The 25,545-nt window shown below is 46.2% G+C and overlaps 1 protein-coding gene across 35 annotated transcripts in view; it reads left to right on the plus strand.

The window, feature by feature from the left end:
* MAPK8IP3 (mitogen-activated protein kinase 8 interacting protein 3) overlaps positions 1–25,545 on the plus strand; it is a 155,443-nt gene that overhangs the window by 18,785 nt on the left and 111,113 nt on the right. For all 35 annotated transcript variants that reach the window (XM_048867662.2, XM_048867624.2, XM_048867639.2 and 32 more), the window contains exon 2: positions 24,672–24,792. In XM_048867662.2, the coding sequence (XP_048723619.1) occupies positions 24,672–24,792 (121 nt within the window). The remainder of the gene's footprint in view (positions 1–24,671; positions 24,793–25,545) is intronic.

Below are 25,545 nucleotides of genomic sequence, written 5' to 3' on the forward strand. Positions count from 1 at the left end.
TCAAGACATCTGCAGAGCCGCTACTTGGTCCTCAGTCCATACCTTCATGTCCCATTATGCCATCACCCAGCATGCCAGCTTCAGCAGAGCAGTGTTGCAATCAGCAGGTCTGTGAACTCCAAGTCCACCTCTACGGGATACTGCTTGTGAGTCACCTAGCATGGAATGGACATGAGCAAGCACTCGAAGAAGAAAAAATGGTTACCTACTTTTCGCAGTGGTTGTTCTTCAAGATGTGTTGCTCACGTCCATTCCATGACCCATCCTGCTTCCCTGCTTCGGAGTTGATGGCAATAAAGATCTGAAAGGGTGCAGATCTGGCAGCGCCTCATACCGGTGCATGAGTGCAGCACTCCAGGGGGCACCAGAACCGGCCCTATGGATACACTAAGGCAAAAATCTCAGGCAGCTGTGCATGTGAGTGTGCATGCACCTAGCATGGACGACAGTTACGAAAAGTAGGTAACTGTTTGTTTGTTTTTATGCCTACCATTAGGGTAGGTGCTTCCAACCACAGTTTGAGAATTGCTGCGCTAGTATATTGAGCTCATACTCCAGTTTTCACAGTGAACATTTTCATAGCGCTTTAAGTTGTAGGGTTTAAGAGAGGTGGAAGCTTTTATTACTTGTGTGAATTACAAGGGTTTATTTCGGTTTGTTGTACACTGACACACAGTGGTTGCTAATGGTTACATGCATTTTAAAAGTGTTAGATACTGAGCAAAGTTTAGCCACACTGGCAATAAATTAACATCTTACTGTCAACAGGTCAGGCTGGACTCAGTAAACCCCAAAGATGGAATGATCCTATTCCTTTCTATCCCGCCAGCCCTTCATCTGTTACTTCAGAAAAACACAACCAAGCATGAATTAAACTAGTATAGTTTGTAGCAAAGTGGTGAATACCCAGTTGGGTATGATTCCAGTTAATCCAAAGGTGTTTGGGTTTTTGAACTCCCCCACCCCCAAAGAAGTACAAATATTGTAAAGTGTGCTAGTGGTGCCAAGCTGTGCCCTCTTGTGGTCCCACATGCTGGGGCGTTGATATGGATTCAGCATCCAACAGATTCTGATAGTGAATGTTTAGTTGGAAACATTCCCAGAAAAGTGAATTTCTCCCATCCCTAATGTGACACCCTGGCACCCCAGTATTCACCAATGTCATGTAATTAGGATATGTTTTGCACAAAGTGTGCCTTGTGAGGTATCATTCTAAAAGTCTTGATCTTCTAGACATTAATATCTTGTTGGATTGTATGTGCTATCACTGTATGTGAAGTTATGAAGTTTGGCTACGTATGTGTTACTGAAACATGTTGTGAGGTTGAAAACACCCACAAGCAGCCTTTCAGGTACAACAGTAAAAAGGCCAAACAAAGTTAATGGCTTAGTGAGGAAATGCACACAAGCACAAGGATTACCCCAGGAACTGTGTACAACAGAAACCTCTCAGAGATAGCATTACACAATGGGAACTGTTTGACCCAGGTCACAGCAAAAGAACTTCCCAGCAAGTGGGAAGAAGATAAAAGGGGAGAAATGACATCATGATGGGACCTCACTCTCCCTACAATAACACACCTGGAAACACCTGAGGAACAAGGACTGAACTGTGAGAGGTGATGGTACCAGGCTAGAGGGATTTCTAGCCTGTGTATGAAATCTGGAAAACCCACGCTACAGAGCCAAAGCAGCTTGTGTTGTGCCTTAAGAATCTGCCAGCCTTTTTTATCACTCAGGATGAGAATTTGCTACTGATATCCGATCTCTTCAGTATATTAAGCTTAGATTGTGTTTTTGTTTATTTGCTAGGTAATCTGCTTTGATCTGTTTGCTATCCCTTATAATCACTTAATCTATCCTTTTGTAGTTAATAAACTTATTTTATATTTTAATGTAAACCAGTAAGCTTTGCCTGGAGTGCTTGGGGAAAATCTCTGCTTGGTTACCACAAGTGTGCGTTGCTCTCTTCACATTGAGGGAGAGGCAGACTGGGTATTAAACCCCAATACTGGCCAGATTTGACCAGAGCAGGATGGTACTGCTCTGGGGTCCTGGGCTGGGAAGCTGGGTGTGTCCCTACCTGTGTGAATTCTGGTGAAAGTGCAAGCTTGGAGGGCTTTGCAACTTGTCACAGCAACATTGTGTGAGAAGGAGCCCATGCTAGTGGGTCAGAGGGCTCAGTGGCACTCCAGTTCCACGTAGCACTCTGGGGGGAACCCGTCACATCTGGTAGTTTCTAATACTGTCAGGAGGGTTGGTTTGACTGCATAGTTAAATTTCTTGGCATCAAATCCTGTCTTGGAAGATCTTTTGGTTAGGGAGGCATCTCCAAGCCTAGTCTGTTCATCAGATTGGGGTTTTGGAAGAGAGAAGTAGACGGGGATTAAGTGGATTGCACCAGAGCCCCCTTGTAAACTCTAGTGATTATTTAAATGCATGTTCCCAATCACCCCAAAACAGCTTTGCATTTTACAGTGAAATCCAAAACCATTAACTGAATTTAACAGATTTAAATTGCAAATACTTAAAACAAAATATTAAAAAATCACTTCTTCCTTTATTTACCTGCTGAGTGCAGGTTTTTGTATTTTCTTTTCAAGAGTGGAGAGTATATCTGTTTAAATGAGTGCAGGGAATGTTATATTATGTGCTTTATATTATGTGTGTTAGCTGTCACAGCAGAAACAGTAAGTAGGTCTGAATTTCCTCTGGCTGATGTAAATCGAAGTAACTCCATGGAAGTTAATGGAGTAAAAACTATGAGAGAAGAGAATTAGTCCCTAAATCTTGTTCTTATCTTGCAAGGTAAGTGAAAAAGGAAACTGATGTTCATATATTTTGTTGAAAAAGTGTATACAGTTCAGCATTTAAATATGCTTATTTTGTTAATGGCTTGTTAATTTTTGTAAAGCTGTGTAGTTCACCTTTGAACAAGCAGCTGCATCAGTTTTAGTCAATGGAGCATTCAGAATGCTCATAAAGAGAGAAGCACATTTTCCCCTGCATCAGCTGTTAATAGCAGTTGAAATGGAAATTGTCTCTAAAGCCAGCCTCCTGCTGGTGGCCTCACACAGCTGAAAAATGGCATGATTTGGGTGTTCTCTTTCTGATTGTTAAAGGAAGAAGATGAAAATTAAGTGCCTGGTGCTGGTGTCTCAGATGTCATGATTTGGCTGTACAAGAACCACACTGAGAGGCTGAGCAATGCTGATTTGAATTCCAAATACTATACAGTAGACATCTACCTGGTGAAAAATTAATTTATGTTATGACCCCTAAATCGTGAACCCAGGTCTGTAGGATTCATGGAGTAGCCTCACCCCAAACCTCCACTTGGCAACCTGCTGACAATCACTTACCTGGGATATATGAAGCCCAGCCCCAATGTGAGGCTTCATCCCTGAGGTCCAATTTCCGAAGTCCCAGAATGGCTGACAGACCTGCTGGCTCTACTTAAACCAGCAGCAGGAACAGTAAGCTGTCTGAACTGGGCTCCACCCTGCTCTGGTCTGTGTGCCTTGTGCTTCCTGTCCCTGCTCTCCCAGCTTGATTTCCTGGCATCTGAGTTGTGGTTTCTGACCTCCAGCTTGGCTCCTTCCTCTGACTCTCTGGTATCCTGACTCTGGTTTCTGATCTCCAGTTTGTCTGCTGCTTCTAGCCTCCTGGTATCTTCACCCAGCCAACTCTTGACTACTGTCTCATGACTGCTGACTCTGACTCCAGCTACTAGGTCTGGCTACGCATGACCTGGCTATGACACTACGTGTGACATTAATGTTGAGTGAAATAAGTACGGCTTCTTGTTAAGGGAATGGAACAGCCTTTCATCTTAAAAAAATAAACAAATAAAATACAAATCTCACTCATGTAGGTCTGATTGTGGGTTTGGGTTGGAATAGCTGATGGCAGTACGTTGCTCTGGACTATGTTTATCTCTTGACCTCTCTTTTTCCAGTTAAAACATTGTCAGCCTAACTTCCTGCAGGGCCAGCCTTATCAGCAACTGCTTGTCTAGGGCTTAGACATCAAATAGTCTGAGGAGAACCAGACTGCCAGCATGAAAGCAAAGTTTTCCTCTCCTCTTCTTCAATTAACAGTTTTCATGTTGCAGTGACTTCCCTAGGAAAACCACATGGGGTATGACTTGCACTCCCTTCAGAGTTCCAAACTGACTTTATATCACCCAACAAGGGTCACTGTTAGATCTTGCTCCTCTCCTCTTCTCGTGAACTGCTAGTGCCTCTTCCACAGTGCTTCCATCTCCCAGCACCATATCAAGAAAGAAGCAGTGACTGAGATTCAACCTCTAGTACTCCATGTATGGTAAAATACTATCTTACCACCCCTGTGCCAGCTTCAGATTGAGGCTGTGTTGTAAGATTTCCCCATATGTGTAATTCCAGAGACTCTACTTGATTTATTGTTGGTGTGATATGATGGTTTATGACTGTATGTGACTATATTTATTCAGTGTCTTTCCGTGGCAGATGCCAGCAAAGGAAAGACACTGCGTAAAGGAAAGATGCCAGTGGGCCAAATTACAGGTGCCTTGTAAACACTTTTACAGGGAAAGTTATTTTTTGCCTTAATATGATTTTGTGCCAGATATTTTTTCCCTTTAAAGCTTCTGTTGAGTGAGTCATTGCTGATTACTGCATTCTAATCCTGGATTATTACAAACCGGTTATATTGTTGAAATCTGGGGATAGAATCCAGTAGGAAGAAAACAATGACTAATTTTCTGTACAATAATTTCATACTCCAATAGGGTGTGCATTGATTTTACATGTGTGATTGGCAGTTTACAAGAACTCCTGTTCCTGGAACTCCTCATATTTTTGTAAAACAAAATATTCATATTGGTAGTCTAGGCCTCAAATATGACTGACTATAACTAAGGCTAAGATTTTGTCATAGTTTTATTTTTAATAAAAGTCACAGACAAGAAACAAAAATTCACGGAAGCCGTGACCTGTCCGTGACTTTTTCTGCTGCAGCTCCATGGTTTCCCGCCACTGTGGTGGCTGGGAGCTGTGGGGTTCCCCCTCTGCCCGCAGCAGCTGGAAGCTGCAGGGTGTCCGTATTTCCCAAAGAGAGAATGGGATACCCCCAGCCGCTTGCCTGAGGCCCCTCTTCCCCCCACGAGGCTGTTGCCCACCACTGGAACCCTGAGTAGGGACCCCTCAGCAGTCTGTCACCTGTCACTGGAACCTTGCCAGGGTCCTGTGGACTGCCAGCTCCAGAGTCCTGCAGCCCCTGGGGCTGAAGCAGAGAATGTTACGGAGTTCCCTGGAAGTCATAGATTCCATGACTTCCATGATCTCCATGACATAAACATAGCCTTAACTATAACTCTTGTATACACTGGTGAGAAATATCCTGTAGAGCCTGTTTTATATATGTAACCTCACTTAGGGGTTGTATGAGTGCAGATGGATAAGGCGTGGCCCATTGTGTGTAGTGTGTTGCATTTTGAAACAACTGTAATCTGTGGTTTGAGTGTGTGTGCATTTTTTGTGGGACCAATTTAAAATATTAATAAATAAAAATAACTCCATTAGTTCCCGTGGTGTGTGTTTCTGCTTGTATCAGGGATGCTGATGCTTGGAAAAGAAAGTAAACAAACATGTTATATTAGTTTCAGGTCTATTAGAAATGCAAACACTAAATTTAAAGTGTTTACCATGTAGAGAAGGGCACAATTGACAGGGAACGTTTACTGAAGCTTTTAAGAGAGCATGGAACAATTTCAAAGAAAATTTAGACTGGAAAAAAATGACTGGACACTGCGTGGCAGTAATATTATGTTTACAGTATGTTTTATAATTCAGACCTACATGCTGACCTCTTTTTTTTTTGGTATAACAGTGTTAATCAGTCAAAAATCCTTTCTTTTAGGGAAAGTGAGTTTTATTAACAAGTGCTGTTTTTAAAACTGAAATCCCTGTTCTCTAGAACTGTGTATAGTATTTGTTTTTCTTTTCTTTACTCTTTTTTTGAACTACTTTCAAGCTCTCGTTATCAAGCTTCTTTTTAATAGGTCTGTCAGTGAAGAATGAATAGATTGGTTTAAGCATCAATACAATTGTTATACCCTTTATCCCCTCCCCTTTTTCTTTTCTTTTCTTTTCTTTTCTTTTCTTTTCTTTTCTTTTCTTTTCACCTACTCAGCTGATAAAGCTGCAATCTGCTAAAGTTGCTGAGGCTTGTGTTCTAATATGGTTTCTTATGTTGAAGTGTTAGGAAGAAACCAGATATTTGCCCCAATCCTGCTAACACTTACTTACATGCTTAATTCTACTGCTGTGAGGAGCCCCATTTGAAAGCAGTAAAGTTGAGCACATGCATGTTTCTGAGATCAGGACCATTATCTTTCTAGTATTCACTTAAATGTGTCTAGAGCCCTGCTTAAACAGTGTGCCTTGAACTGTTTTTTTAGAAGTCTTAAAAAAAACCAACTACTACTAAAGGTTGTTTTTTGGCTTCCCATTAATGTTTGTAAGAGCCTTGTCAGTAAGGGGGAGAAACTGAGCAAGCAGCTGATCCAAAGCCCATTGAAGTCACTGGATGTTGGATTAGTTCCTAAGGCCCCATTTGTGCAATTGGATCCATGTGAGTGCGCCCTTCTGCTCTTATGCATGAAGCCTATGTATGCCTCATTTTCCTCTGTACTTATCATTGCTATCCAGTGGGGCAAAAGGGTTAAGTCTGCTCTTGAAGTGGAGCAGGAGATGAGGTGTGTATGTTGGAAGTTACTTACTGTCTGGGTTGAATGAATGAGTCGTGAAAGAACGGGTTGAAACTGACCCAGATCAGCAGAAGATCCAGAACGACCATGAGACCCCCAATGACTGAACAATGGACACACAAACAGCAGGAAACCCCAGCAGGTGCAATATGTGAACTCAGCTGGAGAATAAAGGAGAAGAGTGTTGAGCGGCTGGAATCAGGACTGCCCAGTGAAGAGACAGCTCATCTTTGGCTGGCAAAGAGAGAGCCAGAGTAGGGGTGCCAATTGGCTGGGTGGGAGCAGCCCTCTTCCCCCCCGGGTTTCATATAGGAGGTGTGCAAGGTCCCAGGTGGAGCTCTTAACTACAGCCAGCAATTAGTGTGAAATATGAGGGCGTGTCATCACTAGCAATGTGAAGCATGACAGCGCTTTAACGTGGCTGTGTAGTCGTGGCACCAGCGCTTGGAGAGCGCTCTCCCAGCGCTCTGAAAAACCCACCTCCCCGAGGGGAGTAGCTAAAAGTGCTGGGAGCACAGCTGGTGCACTGTCTACACTGCCACTTTACAGCGCAGAAACTTGCAGCGCTCAAGGGGGTGTTTTTTTCACATCCCTGAGCGAGATAGTTGCAGCGCTGTAAAGTGGCAGTGTAGACAAGGCCTAAGTTCTGCAGAGGAGAGGTGCCCCTGGGGCAGGGAGTCAGTATTTTGTTTACAAACTGAGGCAGGGTCATTAAGATAAGAAAAGGCTAATGATTAAATTAAAGATCTGGAGGTCTAGCCTGTAAAACAGGAATCCGCTGGTGGGGGGGAGGAGTTTTAGAGTGAAGGCAGGGAACTGAGGCCCTGTCTACACTGGCAAGTTTCTGTGCAATAAAGCAGCTTTCTGTGCTGTAAGTCCTGAGGTGTACACACTGCCAAGCCACTTTGTCTGCAGAAACTGCGCCGTTGTAGTGCTTTAAAAAAACCACCCCGACGAGAGGCGTAGAGCTTTCTGTGCTGGGGGTGCAGCGCTCTGGTGCCAGTGTAGACACCGTGGCGATTACAGCTCTGTGATTGGCCTCCGGGAGGTGTCCCACAATGCCTGTTCTCACCTCTCTGGCCATCGGTTTGAGTTCTACTGCCCTGGCCACAGGTGACCAACTGTCATCCCTACACCATAAATTCCTTCAGAAATTTGAAAGTCCCCTTCCTGTTTGCTTGGTGATGCATGCGGTGGTCTCAGCACATCTTTCCAGGTGGCCATGCCTGCTTCACGCACCAGGTGATCCCCCACTTGGAGCAACACCGAGCTGCTGGACCTCATCAGCATTTTGGGGAGAGGAGGCTGTTCAGTCCCAGCTGCGCTCCAGCCATAGGAATTATGATACCTACTGACAGATTTCACGATGCATGACAGAAAGGGGCCATGACTGGAACACATTGTAGTGCAGGGTCAAAGTGAAGGATCTGCGGATCGCCTACCACAAGTTGCAGGAGGCAAACCGCCGCTCCAGTGCTGCACCCATGAGCTGCCGGATCTACGAAGAGCTGGACACGCAATTCGGTGGTGACCCCACCTCCACTGTGAAGACCAACGTGGGATACTTTGGTGGCTCGTGTGCCAGTTGAGAGTGGACTGAGCCAGGAGGAGAACATCGTGGATGAGGATGTGGCAGGGAGGGGGACCCAGAGGCAGAGGATGACTCAGAGGCCAGAGATGCGTGTAGCCAGGAGCTCTTTTCTACCCTGGAGGAGGCGAGCCAGTCAGAGCAGTCGGAGATTGGCAAAGTGCAAACGGGAGAGGAGGCCCCTGGTAAGTGGATCTGATTTTGGAAGTCGCTGAAATGAGTTGTTGGGGGCAGGAGGGCTGCAGAAAGCAGGTTTGTCTCCCACCACATGCCTAGTCTGAGCGGCAGAATAGGCTGTTGATTGACTCCCTCACTTCATGGGAATCTCACTCTGAGATCTTCAGGGAACTCTTTTGGAGATACTGGGCAATCTGCTGCCGCAGGTTCTTTGGCAGAGCTGCTTTGTTTCTTGCCCCATTAATGGTAACTTTCCTGTGCCGTCAGGGCAGAGTGCGGGGGCATTGTTGCACACAGGCAAGCCACATAGGGGCCAGGGCAGAAGCCGCAGGCGTGGAGAAGACCTTCCCTTGATTCCCTGCTCACCCTCGGCAGCGAGATATCTTCCATAATGATCAGATCCTGTGGAAAGTGTGGGGACAGGAATGATTATCAGGCCCCCCCTACAGTGCTGGACCCCCCAAGAGCCATGTGCCCAGGGTACAGCAGGGTCCAGGAAGAGTGGTTTACCCTGCCCTTGTGGCTGCTCACTATTTTGGGGGTCTTGTGGCTCATGTGTGCTTGCCATGGGTCAGCAAGCTAGTGACAGGTGTGTGAGTACTGACTGTGTTTTAAATCACTGAATCAGTGTTGTCTGTGTTGCAAACAATACTGCTTCTGTAAAATGTTGCATTTAAACTTCACAGAGATGACCTTGGGAGCCCAGCCTCCCTCTTTGTTATCGGCAGCTGAACGGCTGCACAGAATTAGAAAGCGCCCAAGAAGAACTAAGGAGGACTATCTGCGTGATGTTATGATGCACTCTGCCACCGAGAAACAGGAATTGAAGGAGTGGTGGGACAGCGAGAAGAGAGACCAAAAGGAGAACACGGCATGCCAGAATGAAGCAACAGAGCGGCTTTTAAAGGTTATGGAGTGCCAAACAGACACGCTCCAGGTAATACTAGCTCTTCAAACCGAGCAGCTCCATGCCTGCCCTCCCCTGCAGCCACTGTCGCAAAACTCTTTCCCATGATCTCCGCAGACACCGCCAACACACTCTGATCAACCTTCTGGCTCCAGTCTATACCTGCAGCATTCCGCTCCTCTCCCCTCACGGTCCAGCAGTGTGGACTCCCACTGCACTCAACACCCATCCCTCTGCAGTTTGGCCTTGCTGAAGAACAGTACCTGCTGCATTGTATTCCAAAGGAGAGGTTGGATATGATCCATGGACATACACAAATCTTTAGCCGTTCTGGGACCCCTCCTTCCCATCTCCCATCCCCCTCCCTCCTGATGTTTTTTTGTTTGTTTGACTCTCTCCTTCTTTCAATAAAAGAATTGTGTTGGTTTGAAAGCAATCTTTATTCTACTAATTGAAAGCAAAAAGAGCACTGCAAAGCAACATACAATTACGTTAAATCCCCTTATTGCATCATGTACACCAATCGCCTCTTAGCATTACAAGCACTGCAATCCCGAGCATAGCAACAAATATTAGTGGCTTTCAGCTTCAAAGTGCTGCCTCAAGGCATCTCTGATCCTTATGGCCCCGTGCTGTGCCCCTCTAATAGCCCTTGTCTCTGGCTGTTCAAACTCAGCCTCCAGGTGCTGAGCCTCTGCGGTCCAGCCCTGAGTGAAGCTTTCACCCTTCCCTTCACAAATATTATGGAGTGTACAGCATGTGGCTATAAGCATAGGAATATTATCAACCGCCAGGTCCAGCTTCCCATAGAGGCAGTGCCAGCGGGCTTTTAAATGGCCAAAAGCACATTCAACAGTCATGCAGCACTTGCTCAGGCTGTTGTTGAACCGTTCCTTGCTGCTGTCAAGTTGCCCCTTGTATGGCTTTGTAAGCCATGGCATTAAGGGGTAGGCGGGGTCTTCCAGGATCACAATGGGCATTTCAACTTCCCTATGGTGATCTTCTGGTCCAGGAAGGAAGTCCCTGCTTGCAGTTTCCTGAACAGGCCAGTGTTCCGAAAGATGTGTGCGTCATGCACCTTTCCGGACCAGCCTGCGTTAATGTCTGTGAAACGCCCACGGTAGACCACAAGCACCTGGAGAACCATTGAGAAATACCCCTTGCAATTAATGTACACAGTGGCTAGGTGGTCTGGTGCCAGAATTGGAATATGCATGCCATCTATCGCCCCTCCGTAGTTAGCTTTGCACAAATGGGCTTCCCTATCTACAATGTCACACACATTGCCCAGAGTCACAGTCTTTCAGAGGAGGATGCGATTAATGGCCCTGCACACTTCCATCAACACAAGTCCAATGGTCGACTTTCCCACTCCGAGCTGGTTAGCGACTGATCAGTAGCAGTCTGGAGTAGCCAGCTTCCACAGTGCGATCACCACACACTTCTCCAACGGCAGGTCAGCTCTCATTCTTGTGTCTTTGTACTGTAGGGCTGGGGTGAACTCATCACACAGTCCCATGAATGTGGCTTTCCTCATCCGAAAGGTCTGCAGCCACTGCTCGTCATCCCAGATGTGCATGACGATGTGATCCCACCACTCAGTGCTTGTTTCCCGAGTCCAAAAGCGGTGTTCCACTATGGTCAGCATCTCCGTGAATGCCACAAGCAATCTCGTGTCGTAGCTACTACGCGTGGCGAGATCAGTGTCGCACTCCTGTTGCCTTTGTAGTTTAAGGAATAACTCCACTGCCATTCCTGACGTGTTAGAGTGAGCAGCATACTGGTCAACAGTTCAGGATCCATTCCTGCAGCCCGAAGAGGCAGTACACAAACCGTTGAAAGATGGCGCCAAATGCGGACGGAAGCACAGGGATTGCTGGGATGCGAAGCAATGCATCATGGGTCATTGGACAGGATTCAGGATGCCCTGTGACCCGCTCCACCTTCCCACAACTCTTAGCGGCAGAAGAGAAAGAGATGCTCTGTGGGATAGCTGCCCAGAGAGCACCGCTCCGAATACCACTGCAAGTGCTGCAAGTGTGAACACGTTATTGCGCAGGTAGCTGACAGTGTGAACACACAACTGTGGTTTCCCTTCAGTGCTCTCTGAGTGGCGCTGTAACTGACGGTACTATAACTTTGCCAGTATAGACATGCCCAAAGAAAAAAATACAGCCAAGCCCTCTGAGCCAAGGTTACATTCAGAAAAGGGGGAGATTTGGAGGTGTAGGTGAAAAGAAGGGGTCAAAACCAGGGGAAGGGCTAGCAATGGTATAGAGAAGTTTCCATTCTACCTGTAGCACTTATGTGGCCCCATTACCATAGTATCTGAATGCCTCACAGGGTCTAACCTATTTCTCCTCATAGCCCCTCGGTGAGGTAGAGCAGCACTGTTCTCCCCATTGTACAGATGGGGCACTGAGGTACAGAGATACTAAAGGCCAGATTTTCAAAGGTATTTAGGCACTTAGTGGGATTTCAAAAACACCTAGAAGGTTAGGTGCTTTGTAAACCCCACTAGATACCTAGCTGCATCTTTGGATGCCTAAAAACCTTTGAAACTCTGTCCCTAAGGCACTGGCCTGAGGTCATACAGAAAGTCCATGGTAGGGGTGGGGGGTTGAGAGTAGAACCCAGGTCTTTCAGGGCTAGCTCCCCATCCAGCAGACCAGCCTATCTCTCTGCTGCATGCTGGAAAAAAAAAAAAGAGGCCTCTGCTTGATAGGAACAAAACCAAGGCAGCCAGTTCTCTGAGACTCCAGCAAACAGTCCTAGGAAGTTGGGATGGATGTCACGGTTGACAGCATGAAAAGCAGCACAGAGGTCAGGAAAGATGGAAAATGAGAGTCTGACTCATTTAGCATGGCAAAGTCGTCTAGCCAAGCGATGGCATCTTCAGTGGCATGATGCAGTTCGTCTAGGCCACCGCGGAACTTCGTCGTCAGGCATTCATCGACACTGTGCGTCATCGCCTGTTCTGCGCCAGAGCTGCACAAAGCGCTGTCATGAGGTCCCCAGCGATACTGGTTGGCTGCACAGAGACCTTGCCTGGTCCAGAACCTGTTCAACAGGGACCATGAGTCAGATGAGAGGAGATCACTTAACTCCTAAGGGGTGGCAGGTGCTGCCCCATGCTGGGTTGTAGAGCAATGACTGCTGTGCAATTTTACATTTTAACTGAAAACCATTTTGTCGTTTTTTGTTCTAAGTCTGAGGAAAGGAAGGAATCAGAAAGTGTCGTCGTATAAGTATCAGACATATTTATGCCTCAGATTCTTAGGGTTTCAACTGTATCCAAACCAATTCCAGAACAAGGAACAGAAACTGCATCCACAGAGTCCATAAAGTCGATGATTATTGTCATGATTTGTATTATTCACTGGGCATCATCTGTGGTGCTCAGCACTATTCAAAATATGCCAGAAAATGTAGTCCCTGAGTCAATGTCTACAAAATGTGTAGCCCTGGATAAGATGGCTCAGATATTTAAGTATGACGTGTATAGTTATTAAGTACATGTTAATATCTATGAGGGGAGGTACTGATAGCAATAGAAGTTTTACTGGATTAAGGACTAGAAGATTTGACTCTTCAGCTTTCTTTCTAGAGGAAGCACTGCCTAGAGCTCCTATGCCTGTTTGTTTTTCTTTTCTGTGTGCAGTGGCCCTGAGATACCTCAGAAGTCTGGGTTTTCCCCCCCACGTTAAAATATAGAATTTTCTTGGTTTAAATATTTAATATTCTCCTGTGAGAACTGCAAGTCAATCACTGTATGCTCAAATAAATTGGTTAGTCTCTAAGGTGCCACAAGTACTCCTTTTCTTTTTGTAGTGTTTAAGACCCTTCTGGAAAGTAACTAGCCTTTAAACAAAAGTAAAAGCAGTGTGGGTAACTCTCTCATGATTTTGTCATGAGCCTCATGATAATTGTTTTCCTTAAAGCCCCAGCTCCTGGGGTCAAGTGGATATGTGATAATTTCAGCCTTCATTCTTAAAGAAAAATGGAATTTCTAGCCCTTGTGGCTGTAGGGAGAGCTTCAAAATGTGCGCCCTAACAGCTCTAAAAAGCAGAAGGCAAACTGATGATTTTAAAGCCAATCTCATGATTTTTGGTGAGCCTGATTCATGGTTTTTGAACATTTGGGATTAGCAATACTGTGAAAGTGACTTGAAAGTGTCAGTTTCACTCCTGTTTTAAGGTTAGTTTCCAGTCTATTACTTGTAGTGAGATAACACACCCAGAGCCCCAAACAGAAACCACAGTACGGAATTTTCTTTACTGGGAAAGGCTACAGTTGTAAATACTCTCCTCCCCCAGCCTGCTTGAGTTGTCTGTTTTTCAACCGCTCTCTGTGGACCTGGGATCTTACTCCCTCTCAGCCATTCAGACTCCATGATGCACAGAGTGAGACCTCAGGTGACGTAGCCTCTGGAGCAGGGGCAGGCAAACATTTTTGGCCTGAGGGCCACATCGGGTTTCTGAAATTGTATGGAGGGCCAGTTAGGGGAGGCTGTGCCTCCCCAAACAGCCAGGCATGGCCTGTCCCCCACCCCCTATCTGACCCACCTCTGCTTCTCACCCCCTGACGGTCCCCCCGGGACTCCTTCCCCATCCAACCCTCCCTCCCCCTGGAACTAATCCCCCCTCCCCCCCCCCGACCCACTCCCTGTCCCTGACCACCCCCAGACCTCCCGCCCCTGACTGCCCCCTGCCGCCCCATCCAACCCCTCCTCTCATTCCTGACTGCCCCCCCTGGAATCCCTGCCCCATCAAACCACCCCTTCTCCCTGTCCCTTGGCTGCCCCGACCCCTATCCACACCCCTGCCCCCTGACCACCAGCCTGAACTCTCCTGCCCTCTATCTAACCCCCCCGCTCCCTGCCCCCTTACCGCGCTGCCTGGAGCACCAGTGGCTGGCGGTGCTACAGCCGCCCCACCCAGAGCAGGCAGCTGCGCCACACGGCTGGAGCCAGCCACGCTACCGTGCAGTACAGAGCACTGGGTCAGGCTACGGCTCTGCAGCTGCGCTGCTGCCCGGAGCATTGCGCCAGCGGCGCAGTGAGCTGAGGCTGCAGGGGAGGGGGAACAGCAGGGGAGGGGCTGGACTAGCCTCCCAGGCCAGGAGCTCAGGGGCTGGGCAGGAGGGTCCCGCGGGTTGGATGTGGCCCATGGGCTGTAGTTTGCCCACTTCTGCTCTGGAGTATCATCATCAAAAAAGCTATTTCAGAGCCTGGCAGGAAAAGCAGCCTTTCAGAGACTGAGTGGGCCAAATTCTGCCACCAGTTACCTGTAGCAGGACAGAGTGCAAACTTTGCGTAAGGCATGTATATGATGCTTTCATCCCCTATGGATATTAATTACAATCTTAATCTTAAATTGAGTTGTCTCTATTGTTTCATTCCTAAATACAGTAGGAAGCTGTTAAGTACTTAGTGTACAAAGAAAAATATAAACGGTGAGTTGCCAGTTTCTTGTTTCTGTGATTGCTCAGAGATTGCAAAATGCACATGTCTGAATAAAGTGACATAGCCAAGTGCCAGCCTTTCATTAAATATTTGAAAAGAATTAGCATTTTAATCATTCTCCTTGAATTAAACCAAAACATTGGGAATAAGCCAGTTAATCCTATTAAAAGTGACCTGCAAAATGGGAATAACATTGGTGTTGTGTCCTCTATTGCTTCCTTGTAGAGGACCCAGAAGGCTCTGAAATACTTTTTAAAAAATCTCTTTGATGGTTTTTTAACATTAAAAATGTAGGTCCTGTCTAGTTTTGGGAGACTCTCTGATGGCGGGAGAGCTAGTAAAATGAGGACATCTCAACAGTCAAGCAATTGATAGTTGAGCAAGTGAGAGGAGAAGGGGATTTAGTCAGACTGTCTAAAACTTTGTTTCTTGTTTGTCTTTGTTTTAAACTACTTAATTTTGTCTAATTGACATTTTGGAGAAAAGAAGCCTTTGTTAAAAATTCAGAGCCCACCATACATCCTCTGAGACACCCAGAAAGTCCTCCAGGAAAACCATGGACAGCAGTGTTTGCATTCCTAATGTTTCCAAAGTAGAAAACCCATCATGGAAGGGAAAAAACAAAAACAAAACAGACCTAATAACAGCAGCCCAAACAAACAAACAGAACTTTTAAAAAAACAATCAGTCCAAAACTTCTCAAGCTCCTTTGTGTATCACAAAGTTAAGGGGGGGGATGGGACACAAGCCCAATTTAAAAAAAACTTTAGCAGGTCACTGAGTGCAGGAAAAAACTAGATGTGGCTAAGAGATTCTATGTAAAGTTCAGTTTGTAACAAGTCACTTTTTATATGTCTAATTAACTAGGCAATTACAGGGATGGTCTAGCACATTGGTTCCCAAACTGCGGGGTGCACTCCCCTGGGGGACTGTGAAGAAATTCCAAGGGGGGTGCGAGGCTGCCTGGCCCTTGAGCTCCTGGCCGGGGAGGCTAGTCCCCGGCCCCTCCTGTCCTGTCCACCCTCCCCTGTAGCTACGTGGCAGGCAGCAGGGCTTGCCCCTGCCCACCTCCCAGGCTTTCCAATAAGCCTGTCCTGCTGCTCTGAGCTGCCTGGTAAGGGGGTGGGGGTTGGATAAGGGGCAGGAGGTCCGGGGGGTGGGCAGTCAGGGAACAGGGAGCGGTTGGATGGGGCGGAGGTTCTGGGGGGCGGTCAGGAGACAGGGAGCAGGGGGGGTTGGATGGGGAGTGGGGTCCCAGGAGGGCGGGGACAAGGAGCATGGGGGGTTGGATGATGGTAAAGAAGAGGTGGGGGGTGTGAGGGTTTCTTGAAAATTAAAAAGGGGGCGTGATGCTGAAAAGTTTTGGAACCACTGGTCTAGCATGAGAAATGATGTGATTTATAGAGAGACGATCCAGTTCACAGACACCATGATGGTTACAATGTTGTTGCTGAGCCCACTAAAAGTAACAGAAAATGTGCAAGGGACTCTTACAGAGCACATTGCAGGGGAAGTAGACTCTACAGAATAGTGTCTATATAGCCGTATATTAAAAAAAAAAACCACCCTCAAACAAGTGTAGTGCAACTGAACATTAATTTCCTGGAGTTCCCTGGAGATCCTTGACAATAGGCCTGGTTACCGCTTATCACTGTCGGAATGATGGTGTGAGTCTGCTGAACTAAAAAGAAAAGCATGCCATTCTGCATGGTAAGCCTAGAGAAGATGGATCAGTTATTTTATTATGTAGACGAGAACATTCATGGTCTATTCTGTAGGGGCATGACAATATTTGAAGTTGTATGCAGTGTTGTAGCCATGTCAGTCCCAGGATATTAGAGACACAAGACAATGATAAAAGACAAAAATACCACATCACCGGTGGGTGAACACTTTTCACAGAGGTCAGACACAGAGTGATCGTTATCCATCCATATCCTCAAAGGAAATCTGCACAACACTTTCAAAAGAAAAGCCTGGGAACTTAAATACATAACTTTGCTAATCACTAAACATCATGGTCTGAATAGAGACACTGGATTTATGGCTTATTGCAACAAGCTGTAACCCACTAACAACTCCTCCTGCTCACCTTCCTTCCATTCATCTCTATGATTGGAGGGGTATAAACGGGCCACATTACCTTGAAAGGTACCTTGGAATACGTGTAGCCACTCGTGCTAAACAATCTGTCCCCCCTTGTATTTAGCTGTAACACTCTGAGTATCTTTCCCAGGCCTGAAGAAGAGCTCCTTGTAAACTGGAAAGTTTGTTTCTGTCACCAACAGAAGCTGGTCCAATAAAAGATATTACCTCACCCACCTTGTCTCACTATTTTAAATTGTCAGTGCTTGCCACCTGTAGGTGCAATGTTGTTTATGCCAGCGTGCAGAGGAAGTGGAATAGAAAAGAACCATAGAATATCAGGGTTGGAAGGGACCTCAGGAGGTCATCTAGCCCAATCCCCTGCTCAAAGCAGGACCAGTCCCCAACTAAATCATCCCAGCCAGGGCTTTGTCAAGCTTGACCTTAAAAACCCTCAAAGGAAGGAGATTCCACCACCTCCCTAGGTAACCCATTCCAGTGCTTCACCACCCTCCTAGTGAAATAGTGTTTCCTAATATCCAACCTAAACCTCCCCCACTGCAACTTGAGACCATTACTCGTTCTGTCATCTGGTACCACTGAGAACAGTCTAGATCCATCCTCTTTGGAACCCCCTTTCAGGTAGTTGAAAGTAGCTATCAAATCCCCCCTCATTCTTCTCTTCCACAGACTAAACAATCCCAGTTCCCTCAGCCTCTCCTCATAAGTCATGTGTTCCAGTCCCCTAATAATTTTTGTTGCCCCCTGCTGGACTCTTTCCAATTTTTCCACATCCTTCTTGTAGCGTGGGGCCCAAAACTGGACACAATACTCCAGATGAGGCCTTACCAATGCCGAATAAAGGGGAATGATCATGTCCCTCTATCTGCTGGCAATGCTCCTACTTATACAGCCCAAAATGCCGTTAGCCTTCTTGGCAACAAAGGTACACTGTTGACCGTATCCAGCATTTCATCCACTGTAACCCCTAGGTTCTTTACTGCAGAACTTCTGCCTAGCTGCTCGGTCCCTAGTCTGTAGCAGTGCATGGGATTCTTCCGTCCTAAGTGCAGGACTCTGCACTTGTCCTTGTTGAACCTCATCAGATTTCCTCTAATTTGTCTAGGTCCCTCTGTATCCTATCCCTACCTTCCAGCGTATCTACCACTCCTCCCAGTTTAGTGTCATCTGCAAACTTGCTGAGGGTGCAATTCACACCATCCTCCAGATTGTTAACGAAGATATTGAACAAAACCGGCCCCAGGACTGACTCTTGGGGCACTCTGCTTGATACCGGCTGCCAACTAGACATGGAGCCATTGATCACTACCAGTTGAGCCCGACAATCTAGCCAGCTTTCTTTCCACCTTATAGTCCATTCATCCAGCCCATACTTCTTTAACTTGCTGGCAAGAATACTGTGGGAGACCATATCAAAAGCTTTGTTAAAGTCAAGGAATAACACATCCACTGCTTTTCCCTCATCCACAGAGCCAGTTATCTTGTCATAGAGGGCAGTTAGTTAGTCAGGCATAACTTGCCCTTGGTGAATCCATGCCGACTGTTCCTGATCACTTTCCTCTCCTCTAAGTGCTTCAGAATTGATTCCTTGAGAATCTGCTCCATGATTTTTCCAGGGATTGAGGTGAGGCTGACTGGCCTGTAGTTCCCCAGATCCTCCTCCTTCCCTTTTTTAAAGATGGGCACTACATTAGCTTTTTTCCAGTCATCCGGGACCTCCCCCAATCGCCATGAGTTTTCAAAGATGGCTCTGCAATCACATCAGCCAACTCCTTTAGCACCCTCGGATGCAGCGCATCTGGCCCCATGGACTTGTGCTTGTCCAGCTTCTCTAAAAAATCCTGAACCACTTCTTTCTCCACAGAGGACTGGTCACCTCCTCCCCATGCTGGGCTGCCGAGTGCAGTAGTGTGGGAGCTGATCTTGTTCGTGAAGACAGAGGCAAAAAAAAGCATTGAGTACGTTAGCTTTTTCCACATCCTCTGTCACTAGGTTGCCTCCCTCATTCAGTAAGGGGCCCATACTTTCCTTGACTTTCTTCTTGTTGCTAACATACCTGAAGAAACCCTTCTTCTTACTCTTAACATCCCTTGCTAACTGCAACTCCAAGTGTTATTTGACAGGAGGACAGGACAAGGAGTAATGGTCTCAAGTTGCAGTGGGGGAGGTTTAGGTTGGATATTAGGGAAAACTTTTTCACTAGGAGGGTGGTGAAACACTGGAATGCGTTGCCTAGGGAGGTGGTGGAATCTCCTTCCTTAGAAGTTTTTAAGGTCAGGCTTGACAAAGCTCTGGCTGGGATGATTTAATTGGGGATGGGTCCTGCTTTTGAGCAGGGCGTTGGACTAGATGACCTCCTGAGGTCCCTTCCAACCCTGATATTCTATGATTCTATGATTTATCCTTGTTGAACCTTATCAAATTTCTTTTGGCCCAATCCTCCAATTTGTCTAGGTCCCTCTGTATCCTATCCCTCTGTATCCTATCCCTGTATCTACCACTCCTCCTAGTTTAGTATCATCCGCAAATTTGCTGAGAGTGCAATCCACACCATCCTCCAGATCATTTATGAAGATATTGAAGAAAACCGGCCCCAGGACCGACCCCTGGGGCACTCCACTTGATACCGGTTGCCAACTAGACTTGGAGCATTGATCACTACCCGTTGAGCCCGACAATCTAGCCAACTTTCTACCCACCTTATAGTACATTCATCCAGCCCATACTTCTTTAACTTTCTGACAAGAATACTATGGGAGTTTTACCAATACTATGGGAAGAATACTATTTTTCTGCTGTATTTCATTATCTTATTTTGTATTTGGGAACATGCAATCAGAAGAATCTTTTTCAGTTCTACATTCTATTCAATAAGCTACGCTGCTATTTCTGCTGTCACTACAGTGTTGTTACTTCTAAGATGAGGTATGGGAGCTGAGTAAACTCTAGTCTTTCTCCTCTCTTTAAGAGCTACCTACCTAGCTTTGTCTGCTCCTGTCTGCAAGTTCAGAAGTTGTTCCCTTTCCACATTCAGCTTCCCCACCTGCCTCACCTGTCCTTCCAGCTGCTTCTTCCTCAAGGAGTCATTCTTGAAGTCTTTATCAGGAAGTCCTCCACCTCTGGATGTTGCTGTTGCTCTGAGCTAACCATCCACTGCTGTAGAGCCCTGCACAGGACCATTTTTCAAAATCCCGCTCCCACATTGTTTCTTGCATTTTTATCCCGCTCCCGCCTGCAAAAACCTTAGATCCCGCATATCCGCAACAGAGAGAGATTCAGCCATACTATTAAAAAAAAGATCAGATAACACATTATATAACACATTTATATATATATATATATATGTGTGTGTGTATATATAATTTTATATACACAAACATAATTCAGACAGTTTTTACCATTAAAAGAATAAAACAAATCTTGCTTAAACCACGTAAAAATACTTTAACTCCTGTTGTAATAGACATCAAATCTCTTTCTATCCCTCACTTAAATTTAAGTATTAAAACATTTATTTAAAAAAAAAAGTGTTTTCCAGCAAATGACTGCAGTCTGTTTTTTTTTCCCCACCCAATCCCGCCCACAACAAAGTACATTTCACCGGTTCCCGTATTATGGCAGGTGCTTCTGTGGGACCCTTGGGATCCCGGTCGCTGCAGGGTTCTTCACTGCTGTTTCCCCACACAAGTCAGGAGAAGGATGAGGAGGGGTAGAGAAGGAGATCAGGCTTGGAGAGGAAGCCGTTTGTGGTTTGTGCTTCCTGGCAGGGGAAGGCACACTGTCTGCATAGAAATCTTACCCAGCAATTCCCCTTGGCAACTACAGACCATCGCTGCTACATCACCCCTGCAGGCTCTTACTTAACCCAGGAAACCAAAGATGTAAAACCTCTGAGGATTTCTTTGTAACTTAAGGGTTATATTTATTTATAGTCACCTTATTATCCTCTCCTCATTCAAAGTCTACTCTCGTTTAGAAGTAATTGTAAGTGTACAACCGCAGGGATCAGAATTTATTGTCTAGAATGGAAATTAGCAACAGTCAAAATTCAGCATGGCAAAAGGAGGCACCAATACTTTTGAAATCAGTCGAGTTTCATAGGCTTATGTCAGTGTTTCATTTGGACCTCAGTCTGTAGATTACAGTTCCCTATTTGCAGCTGACATTTCTGGTACAGGTCATAGAATCATAGAAGATTAGGGTTCGAAGAGACCAAAGGAGGTCATCTAGTCCAACCCCCTGCTCAAAGCAGGACCAGCACCAGCTACATTTTCCCAGCCAGGGCTTTGTCAAGCCAGGCCTTAAAAACCTCTAAGGATGGAAATTCCACCACCTCCCTCAATAACCTATTCCAGTGCTTGTGAAATACTGTTTCCTAATATCCAACCTAAACCTTCCCCACTGCAACTTGAGACCATTACTGCTTGTTCTGTCATCTGCCACCACTGAGAACAACTGAGCTCCATCCTCTTTGGAACCCCCATTCAGGTAGTTGAAGGCTGCTATCAAATCCTCCGTCACTCTTCTCTTCTGCAGACTAAACAAACCCAGTTCCCTCAGCCTCTCCTCATAAGTCATGTGCTCCAGCCCCCTAATCCTTTTTGTTTTGCTCTGGACTCTCTCCAGTTTGACCACATCCTCTCTGCAGTGGGGGGCCCAAAACTGGACACAATACTCCAGATGTGGCATCACCACTGCAGAATAGAGGGGAATAATCACTTCCCTGGATCTGCTGGCAATGTTCCTACTAATGCAGCCCAATATGCTGTTAACCTTCTTGGCAACAAGGGCACACTGTTGACTCATATCCAGCTTCTCATCCACTGTAATCCCTAGGCCCTTTTCTGTAGAACTGCAGCCAGCCAGTCAGTCCCCAGCCTGTAGCAGTGCATGGCATTCTTCCATCCTAAGTGCAGAACTCTGCACTTGTCCTTGTTGAACCTCATCAGATTTCTTTTGGCCCAATTCTCCAATTTGTCTAGGTCACTCTGGACACTATCCCTACCCTCCAGCATATCTACCTCTCCCCCCAGCTTAGTGTCATCCGCAAACTTGCCGAGGGTACAATCCATCCCATCATCCTCTTGGGCCACTGCTGGCTGCCAAGTAGACATCAAGCCATTGATCACTACCCGTTGAGCCCGATGATCTAGCCATCTTTTCTATCCACTGTGACAAAGTTCCTGCTCTACCTTGGTGGGTCTTGTGCTTATTGGTGGATTTGCTCACCTTGGAGCTTCACAGCAGCCCTCAGCTTGGCCGTTTTTCTGAATTCACAGTCCAGGTTGTCTCCTCCTGTGTCTGACCAGGAGTTGGGAGGATTTGGGGGGAACTCGGGCCCGCCCTCTACTCTGGGTTCCAGCCCAGGGCCCTGTGGAATGCAGCTGTCTAGAGTGCCTCCTGGAACAGCTGTGCGACAGCTACAACTCCCTGGGCTACTTCCCCACGGCCTCCTCCCAACACCTTCTTTATCCTCACCATAGGACCTTCCTCCTGGTGTCTGATAATGCTTGTACACCTCAGTCCTCCAACAGTCCGCGTTCTAACTCTCCGCTCCTACTGCCTCTTGCTCCCAGCTCCTCACAAGCACACCACAAACTGAAGTGAGCTCCTTTTTAAAACCCAGGTGCCCTGATTAGCCTGCCTTAATTGATTCTAGCAGCTTCTTGATTGGCTGCAGCTGTTCTAATCAGCCTGTCTTAATTGTCTCCAGAAGGTTCCTGATTGTTCTGGAACCTTCCCTGTTACCTTACCCAGGGAGAAGGGACCTACTTAGCCTGGGGCTAATATATCTGCCTTCTATTACTCTCCTATAGCCATCTGGCCTGACCCTGTCACACCACCTTATAGTCCATTCATCCAATCTAAAATTTTTTAACTTGCTGGCAAGAATACTGTGAGAGAACGTATCAAAAGCTTTACTAAAGTCAAAATATATCATGTCCATGGCTTTCCCCATATCCACAGAGCCTGTTATCTCATCATAAAAGGCAATCAGGTTGGTCAGGGATCACTTTCCCTTCGTGAATCCATGTTGACTGTTCCTGATCACCTTCCTCTCCAAGTGCTTCAAAAAGGATTCCTTGAGGAGCTGCTCCATGATTTTTCCAGGGACTGAGGTGAGGCTGTAGTTCCCTGGCTTCTCCTTCTTCCCTTTTTTAAAGATGGGCACTATGTTTGCCTTTTTCCAGTCATCCGGGACCTCCCCCGATCGCCACAAGTTTTCAAAGATACTGGCCAATGGCTCTGCAATCACATCAGCCAAATCCCTCAGCACCCTTGGATGCATTAGATCCGGACCCATGGACTTGTGCATGTTCAGCTTTTCTAAATAGTCCTTAACCTGTTCTTTCACCACTGAGGGCTGCTCACCTCTTCCCCATACTGTGCTGCCCAGCGCAGCAGTCTGGGAGCTGACCTTGTCTATGAAGACCAAGGCAAAAAAAGCATTGAGTACTTCAGCTTTTTCCATATCATTTGTCACTAGGTTGCCTCCCCCATTCAGTAAGGGTCCCCACTTTCCCTGACCACCTTTTTGTTACTAACATACCTGTAGAAACCCTTTTTGTTACCCTTCAATTCCCTTGCTAGCTGTAACTCCAATTGTGCTTTCGCCTTCCTAATTATATCCCTGCGTGCTTGAGCAATATTTTTATACTCCTCCCTAGTCATCTGTCCAAATTTCCACTTCTTGTGAGCTTCCTTTTTGAGTTTAAGCTCCTCGAAGATTTCACTGTTAAGCCAAGCTGGTCACCTGCCATATTTGCTATTCTTTCTGCACATCGGGATGGTTTGTTTTTGCGCCCTCAATAAGGCTTCTTTAAAATACAGCCAGCTCTCCTGAACTCCTTTCCCCCTCATATTAGCCTCGCAGGGGATCCTGCCCATCAGTTCCCTGAGGGAGTCAGAGTCTGCTTTTCTGAAGTCCAGGGTCCATATTCTGCAGCTCTCCTTTCTTCCTTTTGTCAGGAGCTTGAACTTGACAATCTCATGGTCTCTGCTGCCCAGGATTGCCACCCACTTCTACTTCCCCTACCAATTCTTCCCTGTTTATGAGCAGCAGGTCAAGAGGAGCACGGCCCCTACCTAGTTGGTTCCCCCAGCACTTCCGCCAGGAAGTTGTCCCCAGCACTCTCCAAAAACTTCCTGGATTGTCTGTGCACTGCTGTGTTGCTCTCCCAGCAGATGTCAGGGTGATTGAAGTCCCCCATGAGAACCAGGGCCTGTGATCTGGAAACTTCTGTTAATTGTCCAAAGAACGCGTCATCTACCTCATCCTCCTGGTCTGGTGGTCTAGAGCAGATGCCCACCATGACCTCACCCTTGTTGTTGTTGCCTCTAAACTTAACCCAAAGACTCTCAGCAGGTTTTTCTCCAGTTTCACCCTGGAGCTCTGAGCAATCATACTGCTCTCTTACATACAGTGCAACTCCTCCACCTTTTCATCCCTGCGTGTCCTTCCTGAACAGTTTATACCCATCCATGTCCTCTTTTCCTGGTTGAAATACTGTAATCTGCAATACTGACTCTTAAAACGTAACCTCCTGTTTTTGTTACTTACATTCTCTCTTGGTTTCCTATTTTTGTAGGGGACAGAAAGGGAGGCAAAATGGGAAACAGTGCACTGCGTGTTTGTTTCTCATCCTGGTCTCCTTCTTTGTTTCTTTGCCTGTACAGAAGTTTATAGAGTTTGAAGATGCACTGGAACAGGAGAAGAAAGACCTGCAAATCCAGGTTGAGCATCTTGAATTTCAGACCCGGCAGCTGGAGCTGAAGGCCAAAAACTATGCAGACCAGAGTAAGTACAGTAATGCAACAAACATGCTTATATGGTTGGGCTTCCTTGGAAGCTAGGGTGTTGCTCTGAAGTTTCTTTGTTTCATGTATCATATTCAAAGCCTGGAAGTTTGACATTCATAACTCCAGTGCCAACTTTTGAGGAGCCTAAGGGGAGAAATATGTTCAACATTTAAGTTGATAGTAGCTTTATTGTTTCCATTGCATTTAGTATTATAAGAAAATATGGCCAACTGCAGCCTTTGGGGACATTATGGAGCTTCAAAAACTTTGTTTCATGCCTGTTCTGTATATCAATTATCTTACTGTCTACAGCAGCCCTTGGAATCCCACAGCTTCATACTGGAGCAAGTACTAGCTGTTTTAAACAAATTTGTATATTACATGAAGTACTATTGGATGAGACATGATAGATCAGTGGAGTGCATTTGGCAGTAGTTTGAGGGGTTCCTGTGTTATTTTGCTGAGTTTCTTTAGAACTACCTAGACTTTAGTCCTAAATCACCCCTGGTATAACTTGTCTGAAGTCACTCGAGTTACACCAGGGATTTATTTAGTCCTTTGAGACCACGATTCCAGTTTCTGCAATTTACACACGCTCCTTACATCTTTCAGATTATAACATTTTATAAAATATCAGGCAAATCCCTTGTCAAGGTTCCTTCCCCACTCTGAACTCTAGGGTACAGATGTGGGGACCTGCATGAAAACCTCCTAAGCTTACTTTTACCAGCTTAGGTTAAAACTTCCCCAA

This window comes from Caretta caretta, chromosome 10, assembly GCF_965140235.1.
Source record: "Caretta caretta isolate rCarCar2 chromosome 10, rCarCar1.hap1, whole genome shotgun sequence".
NCBI lineage: Eukaryota > Metazoa > Chordata > Testudines > Cheloniidae > Caretta > Caretta caretta.